The following is a 19,814-nucleotide window of genomic DNA, read 5'->3' on the forward strand; positions in this document are numbered from 1 at the left end:
CTCCACTGTACATTCCTGCCTCCTTGATCAAAGATAAGGTGACCATATGTGCGTGGGTTTATCTCTGGGCTTTCTATCCTGTTCCACTGATATATCTTTCTGTTTTTGTGGCAGTACCATACTGTCTTGATTACTGTAGCTTTGTAGTATAGTCTGAAGTCAGGGAGCCTGATTCCTCCAGCTCTGTTTTTCACTCTCAAGATTGTTTTGGCTATTTGGGGTCTTTTGTGTTTCCATACAAATTGTGAATTTTTTTGTTCTAGTTCTGTGAAAAATGCCAGTGGTAGTTTGATAGGGATTCCATTGAATCTGTAGATTGCTTTGGGTAGTAGAGTCATTTTCACAATGTTGATTCTTCCAATCCAAGAACATGGTATATCTCTCCATCTATTTGTATCATCTTTAATTTCTTTCATCAGTGTCTTATAATTTTCTGCATACAGGTCTTTTGTCTCCTTAGGTAGGTTTATTCCTAGATATTTTATTCTTTTTGTTGCAATGGTAAACGGGAGTGTTTTCTTGAGTTCACTTTCAGATTTTTCATCATTAGTGTATAGGAATGCCAGAGATTTCTGTGCATTAATTTTGTATCCTGCTACTTTACCAAATTCATTGATTAGCTCTAGTAGTTTTCTGGTAGCATCTTTAGGATTCTCTACGTGTAGTATCATGTCATCTGCAAACAGTGACAGCTTTACTTCTTCTTTTCCGATTTGGATTCCTTTTATTTCCTTTTCTTCTCTGATTGCTGTGGCTAAAACTTCCAAAACTATGTTGAATAAGAGTGGTGAGAGTGGGCAACCTTGTCTTGTTCCTGATCTTAGTGGAAATGCTTTCAGTTTTTCACCATTGAGGACGATGTTGGCTGTGGGTTTGTCATGTATGGCCTTTATTATGTTGAGGAAAGTTCCCTCTATGCCTACTTTCTGCAGGGTTTTTATCATAAATCGGTGTCGAATTTTGTCGAAACCTTTCTCTGCATCTATTGAGATGATCATATGGTTTTTCTCCTTCAGTTTGTTAATATGGTGTGTCACGTTGATTGATTTGCGTATATTGAAGAATCCTTGCATTCCTGGAATAAACCCCACTTGATCATGGTGTATGATCCTTTTAATGTGCTGTTGGATTCTGTTTGCTAGTATTTTGTTGAGGATTTTTGCCATCTATGTTCATCAGTGATATTGGCCTGTAGTTTTCTTTCTTTGTGACATCCTTGTCTGGTTTTGGTATCAGGGTGATGGTGGCCTCGTAGAATGAGTTTGGGAGTGTTCCTCCCTCTGCTATATTTTGGAAGAGTTTGAGAAGGATAGGTGTTAGCTCTTCTCTAAATGTTTGATAGAATTCGCCTGTGAAGCCATCTGGTCCTGGGCTTTTGTTTGTTGGAAGATTTGTAATCACAGTTTCAATTTCAGTGTTTGTGATTTGTCTGTTCATATTTTCTATTTCCTCCTGATTCAGTCTTGGCAGGTTGTGCATGGCAAGTTTTATGTTATGTATATTTTACCACAGTAAAAATTAGATTAAATTTTAAAATTCCTGTCTGATAATTCCAAAATTTGAGTCACTTACTGTGGTTATTTGGTCTTTTTTCCCCTAAGATCCTGTAATTTTTTAATTGAATACAGGACATTGTGCATAAAAAAAAATCAAAGAGTCTCTGGATGGTGCTATCTCCCCCCAAAGAGGAATAATTTTCTCTTAGTTAACAGATGGAGTCTAGTAGATCACCTTCATCTTGCTGAGGGCTGGATTTAGGCTTTATAGGGACAATGAGTTTGTGCTTTACTTCTAAGGCATAGCCCTTATCTGAGGAGTGGACATTCTGGGTCTCAACTGCAAACTCAGAGTGTTTACCAGAACTCTTCCACCTGGTTGGGCTTGAACGCCAAACCTTGTCTCCCCAGCATCACGGGGCTGCTGAAATCTCTGCTCATCTCTAAGCTTCTCAACTTCTGGGGTTTTTTGTTGTTGTTGTTTTTGGGTTTTCTTTTTTTGTTAGTCTGTTGTTGGTTTGTTATTGCTGGATTTCTTGGAGTTTCTTCCTGCTCCCATGAAGCTTAGGAGTTGGCAAATGCCTCAAGGGGAAATTGCTTATAGATCTTTGGGTTCACTCCTCTGCAGTTTCCCTCTTCTCTGCGATTTTTGCTTCTTAGGTCTCAGCCGTTTGCCAGCCCTGAATGCCAGCCTCCAACTCATCTCTCTCCTCAACTAGGACTTGATCTCATCTTCCCCCCCGAACCTTTCCTGTAAGACTTAGCAAAGCCTTTACAGAAAAAGCCAGAGTGAATGTAGAGCTCACTGAGATGGGCTTCTTTCCCTCAGGTCTTGTAGCCCCTCACAAGTTCTGCCTGGTTTGGTGGCTCTCTATTGCCTTAAAAAAGTAGTTTGTATATTTTGTCCAATGTTTATAATTGTTTTCAGCAGGAGAGCTGCTCTGATACAAGCTACTATGGTTGTTGGAACCGAAAGTCTGTTAATATTGTCTTTTAAAATTCTAACACTTGATTTGCCTCTCATTCTGTTTTAAACACTCTTTTGCTTTCATTTTAATTCATCTTTTTATTGACCTGAGTATTTGGTTTTTATTTGTACTGTTTTAGCTTCCTGGGCTTATTAAATCCCAGTCAGGCAGTGTCATAAGTTCAGTGGTGAAGACGGAACACATTCTAAGCAATGGGAGTAAATTGTTTGTTCCTGACTTGGGTCATCAGCCCTTCCAATTTCCCTAACTAAATCCCCCAATACCACCCAGAAACACTTGTGAATGCTGAGTCCCCTGAATCTAAAACCCACATGCCAAAATCCAACCCCCTACCTTCAGCCACCACATGGCCATTAAAAATATTCTACTGTCTTCCCAAGGCTGTTAAAAGAGGTTACTCTGGAGATAGATTATAATCTTTAGAATTATAATTATACAAATTATAATCTTTAGAATCTTGGTCTTAATGATATTACCAGAGCCATAAATTTTTCTTGGTATTTGCTTTGATTTGACCATATTTATTTTCTATATTAATGTGGCCAGCAGAGTATAAGAAAATAGCAATCATTCAATTAAATTCAGCAAACATAAGCTGCATGATGATTATATACAAAGAGCTGTGTGGTATATTTTAGAAGCCCCAAAGATGATTTCATCAGAGTTCCACACATTTAAATAATTGTGAATAGTTACAAATAATTAGCTATAATATAAGGAACTAATAATGGAACTAGCTAACAATGATTGTGTGCATATTTATATACCTATACTTAGTGCTGGCAACATAGTAAAGTAGATATTACTATCTCCATGTTACAAATAAAGAAATAGGAGTATAATGAGATTGTAATCTGCCTGAGGTCCCAAAACTTATATATAGGATTCGAATCCAGGTTTCTCTGACTCTGAAGGGAAATGTTACAGTAGAAAAAAAGTGCCATAAGAGAACAGATGGAGAAAACTGTTTCCATTTTGGATGATGAGAAAAAGAATCAAAGAGAAAGTAGCATATGAGCTGGGCATTTATGGATGACCAGAATATCCATAGCTGGACAAAAGGCGAAATGCCATTCTGGCTGATAAATGTGCATGAGCAAAACACAGAAAATTGTTTCAACAGTTATAATGGGTCCACAGGGCTTGAAGATAAGATGCATGTGATGACACTAGATAAGATAAAGTCTGAAAGGAGGGCCCCAGATAAAAATCATATCAAGTGTTTTGGATTTGCTTTTGTGTATTGTGTTAACTTTTTCTGTGTAACAAACTTCTCCAGAACTTCGTGGTAAAATTTATTATCACACACTTTCTGTGGGTCAGGAACATGTGCCTCTGACTCAAGGTCTCTTAAGGGGTTGCAGACACACTGTCAGCTGGGCTGGAGGTTTTATCTGAAGACTTCACTGGTGAAAGATTCATTTCCAAGCTCACTCATGTTCTTGGTAGGACTCAGTTCCTTCCAGGTTGTTGTTGAACTGAGGGCCTCAGTTCCTCACTGGCTATTGGCCAGAGATACCTTTAATTCCTTGACACATGGGTTCCTCCATAGGGCAGTGACCTCAAGGCAATAGAAAAGCAAGAAACCAAGAGAGCAGGAAGAATAAGAAAGGGCTACCATGATGGACGCCAGTTTTTTTATATGCTAATCTCAAAGGTGACGTCTCATCACTTCTGCCATATTCACTTCATTGAAAGAGAGTCAACAAGCCCAGTCCATGCTGAAAAGGAGGGTATTATACAAGGACATAAACACAAGGAGGCAGGGTCATTGGGGCCATCTTAGTGATGGCCTACCACATGGATCAACGGGAAATCATCAAAGATTTCTGAATGTGCCAATGACATAACTTGGCTATCACCAGTCATCCATGCTCAAAATTAGGAAGTCATTCAAAATTTCTCCTTCTCATTCAACACCCATATCCCTTGTCACATCACTCCAAAGAGTTTAATGGTCAGCATTTTTTCTTTCTAATGGTATGTAAAATAATAGCACATCTAACGATCATTAGTGTCTCAGATTCTATGGAAGAGGATACGGGTCCCGTGGTGGCTTCTGAGAGAGCAGTTTGTAAACATGGGTGTAGACAGAAGCCAGATCATGAGGATTAAGGAGTGAACAAGTGGTTAAGAAACATTCTGTAATCTAACACATATTCTATTTTACACATGAAGCCAGACCTTTAGTAACTGATATGTCTCATTGCTTAGTGGATTACATTGCAATACACTTTTAATTTAGGTTCCTTTATAAATAGTGCCAACTTCTGGGAATTTTATTTGAATTTTGAAATTCATGTTGACCTGTTCACTGAAAACTTAAAGGATACAAAATGGTAATGACAACAGAGCATGGCCTTATCTCTTACTGTGGTCCTTGATTCTTCTAATTTAGGAAAAGCTTTATGTAAAGAAATCAAAGAACTCATTCACTTAACACAAACTTACAAACTCTCTTTAACAGTTTCCAAAACTCATCCCACACTTTATCTCATTTTTTGTTACTACTGAGGCTGTGTCTACATTAGAATTCCTGGTACCTATGGCTTTGTTTTCCCATGAGTTCTCTGTGGCCAGAGAAGAATTATGAACATAGTGTTTATCAGCAGGAGAACTAGGCCACTGCATATGGCTGTCATCTGCTCTAGGTTTTGGTGACCACATATTTCAACATATATTGCAATCATATGATGACTTCCACCCCATCTGACAAGTCATCCGAGGAACTTTGGTTACATGCCTTATCTCATGTTTCATGAGGTTTTCCTGGTTATTACCCAATATTCAAGTTGAGTTAGGCAAAGGCGTCAACAGGTCAAATAACTGAGTTAGTTCATGCAGTGAGCCTTAACCTTAAACTGCATCCTGTAACCTCCTTTTGGAGAGGGCTCTGTCCTAAGGATCAAGAGCCTCTACCTTGGTTTCATGAGATGATGGTGCCACATTTTAGAATATATTTTTTTTCTAATTTCATTTGCCTAAGATGCCATTAAAAAAATTAAACCTTTGTATTCTTTGCGTGCTGATCTTAGGATCCAATCTCTTATTCTGGCAATCTCAATAGATTACTTTCTGCTGAAATTTTCTGATTTGTAGAATGTAACCAACCATACCATCTCTTCTCTACCTCTCCCAGATGCTATTCAGCCAAGTGAGATGAGATCTGTGGCAATGCTTTGAACCCACAATGGGAACAGCGTAAATCTGAGATGTTGCTTCTATTATTACCAATACTACTATTAAGTTATTGACAGAATGGGGAGCATGATATAGGATGCAGAAGGCCCTGGATGAATGCCTGCCCCAACAGACACCAGCTATGAGGTGTTGGGCAAGGCCTTTAACATCTCTTATCAGTTTCCTGACCAGAAAACTAAAGATCATACTCCCCACCTTTCTACCTGCCAGGGTTCTTGTGAGCATCAAGTGATGTAAGATACGTGGACACATTTCGCAAAAGGGCCAAAATGGCAAACATTGATTGGAACATAATCACTATTATAAAAACAGCATCTGAACCTTCTCCTTTCTTCCAGTTTCAAACCACTTGAAAGAGCTGGAGGAGAGGTAAAGCTAGAGTCATGAGACTAGACAAAAAATTCACGGGCTGCTGATGAAAGCATTGTAACTGGGTAACTAAACAGATTCCTAAGCAGGAACTGAGTAGAAGCTTATCATAATTCACACTCATAGATGCTCCAATGGCACTTGACTCATGGGATTTACAGAGAAAACGTAGCAATCTAAGCCATAAGCAATTAAATTTAGTTTAAATGCATGTATGTGTGCATATGTATGTATGTATCTTGCCAATGCTTTTAACTTCTTAACAGTGTTCAAGAATATTAAAAATCCATGTGACCTTTTTCTTTCTGAGGAAAATAAAACGAGATCAAATATGCATATGGCCAGGAATAGAAGACTTCCTTCCAAAAAAGATAGTATATTGGAAGCCGTAATTCTACAAAGTCAGAGACAGTAGCTGAAATCAATGATGAAGATAAAATATTAACTCCTTTAACCATGTCTATGTCAAATCATCCCTAAGTTATTTTCTGCAATAAGAGAATCAGACAAAGGTAGAAGAGTTTTTGGAGATTTTCTTTCTCATTCTCATCTGAAAATGTTCAGTTCAACAACCTAGAAAAAGGATTCTGGTTTTTGTAAACACATTTTCCCCCCAAGATGACTATGCATCCAGCCCATCAGAAATCCAGAATAAGTTAAAATAAAGGCCTGGAAATATTTTCAAATGGACATCTCCCACTGAGATGTGAAATCCCCTCACCCCCCACTAACAGTCTATAAAAACATGAAGAATATCTGCTCAGGCTCTGAATCGAGACACCAACCTTCCCAAAAGACAACTACTTCCACCCAAACAACTGGTCCTCCCTTCCTTCTTGTCAGCACTGCTCGCTGAGAGAGGCCGTGTTTGGTCTCTTAATCAGACCTTGCTGACGGGCTGACATCACTGCAAACGTTTTCACTTACTCTCTGGCAACACTTAAATCCTTGCCAAAGGCCAGTCAGTTAAGTCAGAAAGCATTGTTAGTGCGAGGCTGGGGGAGTGGGAGTGTGACGGTCAGCTAGCAATCTGTGGTGATGACAGGAGGGAAATCTAGGAGCTGAAACCATTTTAAAGGTCACTCTGTGGGCAGAACAAAAGACCTCTAATTTAGAAAAGGAAACAGAACTCTGGGACATGGAAGCACCAGGATGCTGCTATTTGAGCACTCTGAAAATTCATTATCCACTCCCTGAATGTAAAGACTACTTTACAACCCAGTACAGCTTAAACCAACAACTATTTGCTTTAGCAGCAGTGTAAAATAATTTGGTAAAATAGAAATGCTAAGTAATGTACTAGTGGGTTCAACTGCCAGATTTTTAAATTTATTTTTTATTGAGGTAACATTGATGTTAATGATAATTACGTAAGTGTCCTGGGTACATTATATTTCACTTCTGTATACACTATAGCATGCCCACCACCAAAAATTTATTTCCCATCCGTCACCATACAGGTGATCCCCGCTACCCATTTCATCTTCCCCCCATCCCTTCCCTTCTGGTAACCACTATTCTGTTGTCTGTGTCTACATGTTTGTTTTTGTTTGGATTGGTTTGTTCATTTATTTTCTCTGTTTTATTTTTATATTCCACATATGAGTGAGATCACACAGTATTTGTCTTTCTCTGTCTGACTTACTTCACTTAGCGTAATACCTTCAAGGTCCATCTGTGTTGTTGCAAATGGCAATAATTCATCTTTTTAAAGGACTGGGTAGTATCCCATTGAATATATATATCTATATCTATATATCACATCTTTATTTTAAAAAAATGTTCTTCTTTAGTATTTTTTTTCTCCTTACCCTTCATTTTTTAAAAATTTTCAACCTTGAATTGCTAAATAGAGTTTAAAATTCTTAGCATAGCTTTCCGTGAAAAGCTGTTACATATACTTGATGACTAAAATTTTAAGAGTACAATATACTAAAGTATTGATAAATGATTTTTAAAAGGAACACAGATCATCAGAGAATAGTAATAGCGGGCCCATGCCTGGATTGAGATCATCTCGTTTCTGTCTTTCTAAAACTGGAGAAAGCTTGGGAGAAGACAATGGCTTCAGTCTATTGAACACCGTATTCTGGACCTGGCTCCATCACTTATAAGATTTGCCAGATGGATTTGCTATAGTTTCATTCTCCAAACTCTCACCTGCTATGGTTTGTTTTTTTTTTTCTTGTTTTCCTTTTTTCCCCACTAAAGAGGACGTTTGTTCTGCCATCGTTAAGAAGCCCAGGCAGGCCAGGGCTGAACTCTGCAGTGTGGGAGCAGGGATGTAATGTACAGCATGGCGACTACAGCTAACAAGACTGTACTGTACCCTTGAAAGTTGCTAGGAGAGTAGACCTTAACGTTCTCACAAAAGTGGTAATTACGTGAGGTGATGGGTGTGTTAACTAGCCCTACTGTGGTGATTATTTTGCAATAGATGCATGTATCACACCATCATGTTGTGCACTTTAAACTTACATAAAGTTACATGCCAATTACACCTCAATAAAGCTGGAAACAAAAGAAAACAAAACAAGGGAGCACTCAAGGGAGGTCCAGTAGGTACCAGGAAGGGTCTCTTTGGAAAAGTAAAAAGGAGAGGAGAGAAGGTACTCAAGGCACCAGGAAACTCATCACAGAAGGCACACTGCACATCTGGCACCCACCAAAGATCAAATTCATTTGGGTAAACCAAGCTTGCAAACCCAGCCAATACCCAGTGATCTATACATAATTGATTTATGCTGTGGACTATCTGCTTAGGGTTCTGGGGTACGGTCTGTAATTATTCACCTGGGTAAAAATTCTGCATTCGTTAAGTGGCAGTGAGTCCTCCACTGGATCTGTTGTCAGGTAAGAGGGACCAGCCCGAGGAGCCAGGGATCGGTGATGCCAAGAATCACCTGCTCCACTCCAACTTGCCAATACTGGGTAGATGAGTGGGTTTCTGTTGGATGAGAAGTCGGGTCGAAAGGAGAGAGAAAAAGTAGCAGGAACTACTGGGCCTTGTGAAGTTGGAACTTGATTTAGGTGGTGAGGCTGCTGATTGCTCAAATAACAATTCCTGGTAGTGGGAAGAGTTATCTCCTCCACTGTCTCTTCAAATCCAATGCTTGCCCTCACTTCCATGTGAGAGTGAGAGAGTCTCCAGACACTACTTTACTTAGGGGGGTTTTCTATAAGAGCAGGTCTTTCTATTTACAGAGGTTGCTTTAAAATTACCTGGCCCTGTTAGACTAGGTAAACCGCTTTTGAAAAGGCAGAGACCCACCTAGACACCAAATTAAGCTAAAGATCTCGGAGTGAGTCCACCTGTAAAAAGAAAAATGTCCAAATCTTACCAAGTTGTTGATTTTCGAGTCGTAGATGCCCCGCTTCATTTGTCTGTGTCACAAGCCACTCATTCCCCTTCTTAATGAAAACAAGAGGGAGTGATTATACCTCCTGGGGCTGTGCCATTTATGCCGTCTGAAAGGCACTTAAACGAGTGGCACATTATCTCACACATCTGGAGTTTACCAAATTAGCCAATTACGCTGGAGCTCATAAAACGAGGCCTTAAATGTCATTTAACTAGAAAATAGTATAATCACCAAGTGGTCTGATTGTAAGATGATACTTGGGGCAGCATCAGTGGTTACAGAAAACAAATCGTGAAACAAAACACAGTTCGAATGCCCCCCAAATGCAACCACATATTTTCTACAGTAATACTTTCTGAAGAATACCATATTTCTGAAGGCACCAGCAATCAACATGTTTCTCATTTGAAACTAAGTTTAATCTAACCTCCTGTTTCCTAGTTATTTGCCTTGGGTAAACCAGTGCCCAAGAATTTTCCTCATAAGAAAACTAAGGAACAAGCAGGATGAGAGCAGACTGATGGAAAACCACGAATTCATCAGAGATATGGAGCTCTCTGCAAGAGATGGAACAATGGTTGGATTAAGAGTCTGGAGTTGTCAGAGGTTTGTGGTGCTGCCTCAGAATCGACAGGATTTGGTTGACTGACCATATACTGGTCTCCCATACTTTACTTGAAGGAAGAGATAAAAGCTGCTTTAAATTAGTATGTGATTTGAGGGTAGGAATACCAAAGGTTTTAGAATAGCTATTTAAAAATTAGAGGTTTACAGCCACTACTTCCACATTGTCTTCTTTTCACTTAATAAACAACAAAATTTGGTGTTTAATGAAAGGTGATACAGTGTAATGGAAAAACCATGGTATGTCACTAATACCTGTTTGACTTTGGGGAAGTTGTTTAACTTCTCTGATCATCTGTTACCTCACACAAAATACAGACATACATAATGATGCTGAGCTGTGTTGAGACTAGTGCTGTGCTGAAATGAAAAAGTCCCTAGCACAGTGCCTGGTACACTGAAGAAAATAAATATTAGTTTCATATCTTTCTTTACCTATGTCACCAGAATATCTTAAGTTCTGTTTAACTCTTTTTTTTCTCTTCATTTCAGAAAGAATGGCCACTAGATATTTTCAGAGAACGCAGAATGAGGAGGTGGGCAGTCCTGGTTTTATTTTAGCATAACTTATAATACCCTCACCCATCTGTGAACATCTCAATCACTCTCTTTAAAGGAATGATAAGTACAAAAATAGACTAGAAGAACTCTCATGAGATACTCTGAAGCAAAAGGAAATTAGGTGTGATGCATGAAAGCATGGTGAACAGAGATACCAGCTGCTATTTGCCAGGGGAGTTTACAAAATGAAGCTTACTGGTTTTGAAGGCACCTAGTCAACTAGGCTAAATCTTCATGTCTTCTGGGCTCATGATTATAGTAGATGGACCTGTTAGTGTATTTTGTCAAACCAGAGAAAGATGAAGAATCATGGTGATGATGGAGGTACTCTCAACAGTGACAAATTCCTTCCCTGTCAGTTTTCTGCAATGACGACCTTTTTGGTAAAAGCTAAGTAAATATGACAATTCCACATAACAGAAATCCTTACTCACAATTTGGAAGGCCTAGTTTTAAAAACTTAAGTTAATTTCACCTCTGTAAAGCTGGGTTGAAAAACTATGTCCTTAATAACAGCACAATGTATCTATGCTTCTAAGAAGAAAAAAATCTTAGAAGCAGTAAAGGGATTCAGAACCATGTGACTGAGCTCTTGTCTCTTAGAAATGTGAATTCTGGGCTGAGAGGTGGGGAATTGCATCTCTAAGAATGGTGAAAATACCACTTGACTTTCTTACAGTGGGGAAATGGGAGCTCTGTGCAGATTCTAAGTGTGTTAACAGACTTTAATGTTTTTAAACAACAGAAAAGGACTAGCTTTCAAAACCTTTAACTTGAGGGGCTGGGGGAATTAGATAAGAAGAAGCAGGAGATGGGCCGGGGGTTCCCGGGCACTCGCGGCCCTTGCGCTCTTCCTAAAACAAAAACAGAAACAAAAACAAACAAAAAAAAAGAAGAACCAGGACAGATGAGCTCTCTTAAGTGTTAATAGTCAAACTGACTAGCACTATCCTCCCTGCAGGCCACAGAGCAAACTGGCCTCTACGCACCTGAGTGAAAAACCATCTTTGAAAGCAGAGTATACTGTAAAAGCTAACTAAGAAAATCAAAAGGAACTGTTTTGCTAGGAAAAAAATTCAACACAGCATGTGTTAAAAGGATTTTTTTTTTCTTTTTTCTTCCTCTTTTTTTTTTTTTTAAACTTAAGGCTATGAAATGCTCTTGCTCTGTATCAAAAATAACAGGCAGCTTTCTCTTTGGTATTTTTACAAATATTTCCATCTTTAAGACTGGAGCTTTCTGACTTTTGCTAACAACATGTCCAGATCTAAAGGCATTACAGAAAGAATGTCAACTTGCTTTAGAAGCAATTAAACATACAGTCGAGGAAAAGGCCAATTTTACTATGAAGGGACCACACATACTGTATGTTTGTTACATTACTTGATATCAAAGCAGAAACATCAAATTCTTCCTAAAACACACTTGAAATGAAGAGTCTGGCTAAGGAACTCCCACATCCAATTCAGAGATATCTGTTACAGTTTACAGAACTTGGCAATGCTGACACTATTGTTTTACTGGAAAGAGATAATTTATTGACTATATAATAAACTATGGTTTCTTTAATTATATATATATGTACTGGGTAAAATGAACATGATTTTGATCCCAACCGCCATAAATGCGGGCATATTATCAATGACACTTAGGTACCACATCACCAGAGGAATAGCAAGAATTTGCTGATTCTGTGTCACTAGATGACCTCAAAATATTTAATCAGCCTTCAGGATCATTATCATAGCTTCAGAGGGAGTGGTCTATAGCAAGAATTATCATCTTTCTTTTTCATTTTGCATCATCATGATGTTGGTGTGATGACTTTCATTCATTTGTTCAACATGCATTTACTGAGTATCTCTACTCAGTGCCAAACACAGGGATAGGGAAAACAGAGGGAAATGAGACGTGCGCCTCAGGGAAATGTATTCTTGGGGTGGGAGAGGGGAGACAGACAGAAAACAAGCTCAATAAATCAGGGTGGTGCACGCTATATAACAGATCTGTGCACGAGGAATGAGCCTGGAGAAGAAGCAAGGGCTGTCCTAGGAAGGGCTCTGTACCCCTGATAAGGAATTTAGACTTTACACTGCAGGCCATATTTTTACTTATTCCTGAAACACTCAAAAGATAAAACAAAACAGTATGATACTGGCATAGAGATAGATAAATTAATGAAACAGAATAGGAAATAGAGAAACAGAATAGAAAATTTAGCTGATATATATGTGGAAGTTTAATATACAAAAAAGCTAGCATTTCCAATTAGTGAGTAAGGAATGGATTTTTTCAGCAGTGGTGTTTGGACAACTGAATAACCATTTGAAAATAAAATTTAATTCCTATATGCCATACTGCACATTAAAAAAAGAAATCACAGATGGATTAAAGATTCAGACGTAGATGTTTATAATCTTGGGGTTAGAGGATGTCCTTTTTTAATGTGTCATCAAGGTCAGATATCACAAAGGAAAAGATAGATATAATCACAAAATCACAGTCTTCAAAACTCACAAACTTCTGAAAGGTGTAAGACACTATAGTTGTAAGACAACTGACAAGTTGGGGAAAATATTTGTAATTTATGTAATAGTTGAAGGATTAGTACCTATAATATATACAGAACTCCTACAAATTAATTAAAAAATCTAACCTAAGAGAAATGGGCGAGAGACACAAAATAAGCAATTCATGAAAGAAACAATACCTAATGATATAAAAGTATGCTCAACCCCAGTTACAATCAAAGGAATACTATTAAGACACTTTTATTTTTCACTTATTAGATTATAAACAGGAGATGCATGTTAGTGACAGATATATCAAATAATGACTGATAATGTCCAGTGTTTGAGAGGGTGTGGAGAAGTGAGAACTCTCAAATACTAAGGATATAAAAGTCAGTACATACTTTTTGGAAGATAATTTGGCAACATCTATGATATAAAATGTGCATATCATTTGATCTTTTAAGTCCATTGATAGCAATTTTTAAAAATAGAAATATATGCATACATACACACATAAATGCGAAAAAATAGTATGAGAATATATACTGTACTATTGTTTATAATAGTGAAAATATGGAAACAACCTAATGGGCCACCAAAGGGATTAGTTTAATAAACTGCAGTATGTAGATAAATAAATTACTATGCTGTTGTTAAAAAGAATTTATTGGCATGGGACGACATAAATGACATATGTTTAATTAGCAAAAGAGTAGCCCCAGTATAATCTGCTAAGAGAGGTAGTGAACTACAGAGTTAGGAGCATGGGCTTTGGGGTCAAGCTCACTGGATTTGAGTCCCAGCTTCAAGATTTACCAGATATGTGAAAATTACTAACTTTTCTGAGTCTTGGTTTCTTCATCTGTCCAACTGGAATGGCTCCTAACAGAACCTACCTCTAAGAGTTATATGGAGAATTCCTAGTACATAGTAGAGGCTAAACATGTACTAGTTGTTATTATTACTGTTATCTTTTTGGTATAATGATTATTTTCAACCAATTCTCTTATGAAAACAACTTCAAAAAGCACATCTAATATCCTTTGGAAAATTATGCTCAATAGAGGCTTTAACTGAATCTATACATCAAAGACAATTTTAGTTTATGTAACAAAAATATTCTATTTATCTGATCATCTAATAGATAGGATGATGAACCTGACACATCAATTTTTGATAAAGATATGTTTTGATTGAATATTCATAAACCAGAATGCAAACAAGGAACACATTTGGGCGCTATATTTAAGAATCAAAATAAAGAACTATCACATTTAGATATCCTCAGTTATAAGAACTTTAAAAAGCCTCAATAGCACAAAATAAAAATTGTCCTCTAGTCATCAAACTATTATTCATAAAAGATATTATTAACATCCTTTTTGTGGTAGTTTCTATCATATACATATTTAATTTTCAACCGTATTATCCAGAAAAACACACACAAAAATAGGAAGACACCCTTTTAAATATTTTTCCCTACTAAGACTAGGAAAAGAAATCATTCAAAATGAGAAAACACGTTGTGCAGTAATATATTAAAATGCCCACATCAACAGAGAGACTATATATAAAGAACCATACATACCCTTCTGTGCGGAAAATCATTCGAAAGCTGTCTCCTAAGCTTTTGTAACTGTTTGGATCAGTTGCACATCTCTGAATCTGGAACCTAGAAACAAAATCAAACAAACAAAAAAAATCCAAGTTAAGGATTTTGCCAAATGGCTTTTCTCATTTTTCAAAGTCTTAGGAGGCTCAGCCTTTTCAGATTAATCTAAAGTATTCTGGGTTTTGCTACAGATTTTACTGATTTATTTGTCTTGTATAATCTTTACCTTATTTTTGTAGCCTTTAAAATTATGATATTTCTCTGTACTTTAATAGAACTGCAGAAAGAGTTGTTTTCATCTGTTTCTTAGCTAGGCAGATGCACCCTGAGGCATTTATGCTTTTTGCTTTTGCGAAAAGCACACACAGATGTCATAGATTGTTTTAATGCATAATTCAGAAATATGAAGATGCATATGAAACAAATAAGTAGCTCTATTTCTTATCTTAATTAGTGCTCTTTGATGGTAATTTAATACAAAGTTTAAAAATACAGAGCAGCTAATATGGCCTAACTTTGATCCTGATTATGAATTTGGAATTCATTCTGGCAGACAGGAGCCTGCGTTTAGAGCAAGAATTCGGGTCATACCGTGATACAATTTATTATCAAGTACTTCATGATAGAGCAGAGTGGTCACTAGGGGTAGTTCAGGTTACCTGGACCTTCACAGAAGCACAGTGCTCTGCGTGTAGTTTGTGCGCAATAAAGATGTATCCCATTTTAGAAAGCCAAATTCTTTTTTTTCTTCTTCGTTTTTGGTATGATCATGCATCTCAGAACTCTAACCTTCAAAATGTGGAAGTTCCCGGTATGAGGGTCTTACGTATTTTGTGTCTTACCCTGGGGTCTGTTTCTAATGAGATTTATGACAAGTATTGTCATTTCCCTACACCCCAGTTCTCCAGTTTCGCTTTTCTTTAGGCTGCCTACTCCTTGTGTTTAGCCTTCTTGTCCCAATTCTAAGTTAAGCCCCTTCTTCCTTCTGTACTTCCCTCCACAGTTTTAGCAAGCCTTTTAAAATAGAAATTTTCAGAAACACCCCTAATATTGTCTACTCTAAGATGCTTTTCTCAGATTGTTAGATTTATGACATGAACACAACTTCTAATTCTGAGAATGATTTATTTTATAGTTCTAGGCCCCAGGGAATTATGCTGAAAATTAACACATATATCACAGAGAAGTGTGAATATTTTGCTTTGATTGAAGTGATTGGGCATATGAACAGTATAAGCAGACTATAAGACTGGACAGTGAGGCTGGATTACATTTGAGTCTGTAAAGTGGAGAGGTGCTGAACGTGATTGTGTAGGAGAGTAGCCGTCCTGAGATGAAGGAGTTGATTCTTCCAGTAGAGTACTTGAAATATACAAATTCCTAATAAAATATTTATTGTCTGATTGGGTGGATTAGAATGGGAGTATGGAGGGCTGAATGATGATGAAGGCAATTATGATAGTCTGGGTGAAGATAATGATGCCAGAATATGAATGGAGGAAACAAATGTAATAAAAGAGGTGTGCTTGCTGGGTGATTGTTTTTTTCTTTAAATCAATGGGTTTTTTAAATGATACATTCAACATGATCCTCTCTTGATCCTCATCAACCCAGCAAGTAATATTCCACTGCCCTAGACTTACTATTGCCAAAGTTTAAAATGTCATAAATATTCATAATGTTTTTTGCTTGTCAAACTTACATCTCTATTAGCATGATCATTTTTAGGAGGTTAGTTTCTGGGCAAGAACTATATCCCTAAAATTTAAATTGCATGGAGCTTATCAGAAGATCATGAAGCATTACGACTAACTCATTTAAACTGTTCTGGATCCAGAGGTGCATTTGGTGTGTGTATAACCACTGGCCTAGAAGACTCAGTAAGCAGTTCTGTCTCGAATCGAGAACATGATTTGATGGTCAGGTAGGTGGACCACGTTTGGTATTTCTGGACGACTGTATGTAGATGAGATAATCTGGGACTTGGGATACAAATGAATTAACTAATGCTAAACACAAAATAGTACAATGGAATAACTACAGGTAAGTTTATACAACAAATAATCTTGGAACATAGAGAGCGATTTCCAAAATATGACTTTGATCCTAATTCAGAAAAGAATCTCCATCTCTGCATTTGCATATTTGTAACCTACATTCATCGTTGGGTATGAAAAATTTCTTATGTCTAACTTTCAAGAGAATAACTTAAAATAGTTTTATATATTATAAAAACATTACATGCTTATAGATTTTTCTCATAATATCTGTAATAATTTTCATTAAGTTCATTTCCCCCTGTCAAATTCCTTTCTGGATACTTTTCTCCCAAATTACCAAGTATTTTTAAAATATTTGCCATATGAAATAAGATGCTATAGGTTTTACGAAAACCCAGGGCATTATCCCCACTCTCAAGAAACCCAATAAATAAATGAGAAAAAAAATTTTTACAATAAAAGGGAAAATATCCAAAATGTCAAGTAGCATCAGCACAAGTTGCCCAGGTGTTCATCAGAGGGAGCAATTACTGCTTTCTGCAGAGGATCAGGAAGGATCTCAGGAAGGAGAAGGGATTTAAGCTGGTCCTATAGGATTCGGAGAGGCAAAAAGAGTAAGCCAGGAGGAAGCATTTCAGGTGGGGAATTGAGAGAGGGAAAGATGTCCTTTTAATAGAAGTGAAAGAAAAGATCTCCCACCATGACAACCTCCAGTGTTTCGTTCAGGATGGATGTTACAGCATCCTGCTGGTGGCATTCAGCTGCTCAGGGTGGATGGAGACCTGAGCGGGTTAGAGGAGGGTGTTTATGAGATAAAGTCAATGACCAATATAGAGCGTTTGGCCTTTTCCTGCTCCTCAGCGGAGCATTTCAGATAACTCTGTGGCCATCTCACAGTCATGTGACCCGGTCCTAGAAGGAACTGTGAGTCACCAGAGGGACCAAAGCAAGTGAATCCTAATGGCAAGAAAATTGACCTTAGCTCCTCTTTTATTTATGGGGTTAGAGACATCAGCTTTGTCTATGATGTCTGCATGTACCAGTAATACCAAGGCGGGTCCTCTGTCAGCTTACACAAAAATGAATACAGAGTACAATTACTTCTTAATTAACTAGTTATCTAACTTGGCTATTGGAAGTCTAGGCACTTCACTCATTAGTTGCAATTTCTTTCTTTTTTCAGAATCCAACAGATGATAATATTTCCAATCCACTATTCTCAGTTAATGGGTTCTTGAATACTTACTATGTATTAGGTACTCCACTATTTGGGGCATTATGAAGAAATAAGAAATAATCCTGCCCTTTAGAAGTTTATAGCTATGTGAAGGAGATGTACAAATAGATGATTACCATATGCAAGGAATAATGTTTAGGAATAGTATTTCAGAGTATCACATGTCAGACAATGAGTTTTACTGGCACTGAATAAACACTAGTATTACTTTTACTGGAGATGATCTTATCTATGGCTGACAGAAAATAGTATCAATATTATGCAGTGACATTAGAGGGAAGAGGGAAAACGGGAAGGATATATTTGGGCTAAATATCTGTGATCAAACCTTACCCTCCCACTTTAAAACAGGCAGCAAGGACAGTCAGCGGAATCTTTGAGGAGTGTTCCATTTAGAAGCTGACTGTCTGATGAGTGATGCTGTGTTCATTACAAACAGGAGCGGCAACATCAAATAGCATCACACGAGGAGAGTCCACAAGCCGTGTTGCAGAGCAATGCAAAAGGATGGGCAGGCATGGTACATACTAATTCCTCTGTAAAGCCTCCCGCCATTCCTTACTATCCTAAAGCAGCTAGAGGTCCCATTAAACAGGCTAAGGCAAGTACAGCTGTCTCTTCTACTGTACATCTCACTTACGGTGTGTCTGCACTCTGCAGAGAAAGTCCATGCTGTATTTAGTTCCACTACACATGACTTATTCTGATCACAGACTTATCAGTTCTTCTAAGGAATCTGTTTCAAGTTGATATAATTACAGTGCATTTTGGTCAATCATGTAAAACAGCAATTTCCTTCTTCATCTCTTACATTTCAGCAACTTAAAAGGTTTCTCTCGAATTGAGGCTTTACATCAGCATTTTCCAAGCTGCGTTCTGTGCTAACAAATTCTCTCTATGCTCGAGGAGACAATTTTCCAGTTACGTAATAGAACTCTTTGTAAAATAACAAAGGCAAAGCCACACTACTCTAAATACAATCAAGATATCTAGAAGAAAAGATTGGACTTTCCCATTGTCCTAATAAAAGCAGTTTAGCCACATCTGGAATCTCCATCTGAGGAACTTCTTTTATTAGAATGAAAACTTGCTGCCAAATGGGCAAACTGGGCAATGGAGTAATACTTAAGAAATATTCAGTGCCTAATATCAGGTCAGAAAGAAACACAGGGAAAGGAGTGTGGCTCAAACCCTACGCTCCATTGCCCAGCAGCCAGTGGTCCCATCTGCCATGGAGCCAGGGAGCCTGGTGCTACACACTCTCAAAATTGGGAGGGAACGGCTCTACCATCCACCACACCATAAATATGAAGCAAGTTATTGCGGTTACGACAGGGCAAGGAAGAGCTGCTCTGTGTTCATGAGCAAATGTACAAGCATATTTTCAGAAGCAAAAGAACGTTCTCACTCACTGAAATATTTTTCTTTAAACTGGTCAAGAACCATTACTGCACTATTTCCTCCGACTTGATTGTGTGGTTCGTCAGTGATGCCAAAGTCTGTCGTTGACTCTTAGCACTGTTAGAAATGTCACTTTAGGCATTCAGCTTGTCCGAGCACTTCCTAAGATATCATGAGAATGATACGTGTTGAGAAATACAATGACTTTATTACTGCCTTAAAAGCTGTAGAATGAGGTTGTTTGAAAATTCCTAAATCTCACATTTATGCAATGCCTTTATTTTCCAAAGTAAATTTTACATCTATCATCTTCATCTACTGTTGGCTGATGGAGTCTATACTGGGAAGTGGAGGCTGTAGGGCACACACACATGCACATATATATATGTATATATACATGCATATGTATATGTAATCTATATATTTATATGAAGGCAGCAATTCAGTTG

At 37.7% G+C, this 19,814-nt stretch overlaps 1 protein-coding gene across 1 annotated transcript in view; it reads right to left on the reverse strand.

Moving 5' to 3' along the window:
• The window catches only part of SLC25A21 (solute carrier family 25 member 21), a 523,712-nt gene that overhangs the window by 136,565 nt on the left and 367,333 nt on the right, over window positions 1-19,814 (reverse strand). Inside the window, exon 3 of the mRNA XM_022570698.3 lies at window positions 14,704-14,787. Within this exon, the coding sequence (XP_022426406.1) occupies window positions 14,704-14,787 (84 nt within the window). The remainder of the gene's footprint in view (window positions 1-14,703; window positions 14,788-19,814) is intronic.

The sequence above is a fragment of the Delphinapterus leucas genome, chromosome 2 (genome assembly GCF_059928025.1).
Source record: "Delphinapterus leucas isolate spDelLeu-1000000601 "Yukka" chromosome 2, BTC_Dleu_Yukka2, whole genome shotgun sequence".
Taxonomy (NCBI): Eukaryota; Metazoa; Chordata; class Mammalia; order Artiodactyla; family Monodontidae; genus Delphinapterus; species Delphinapterus leucas.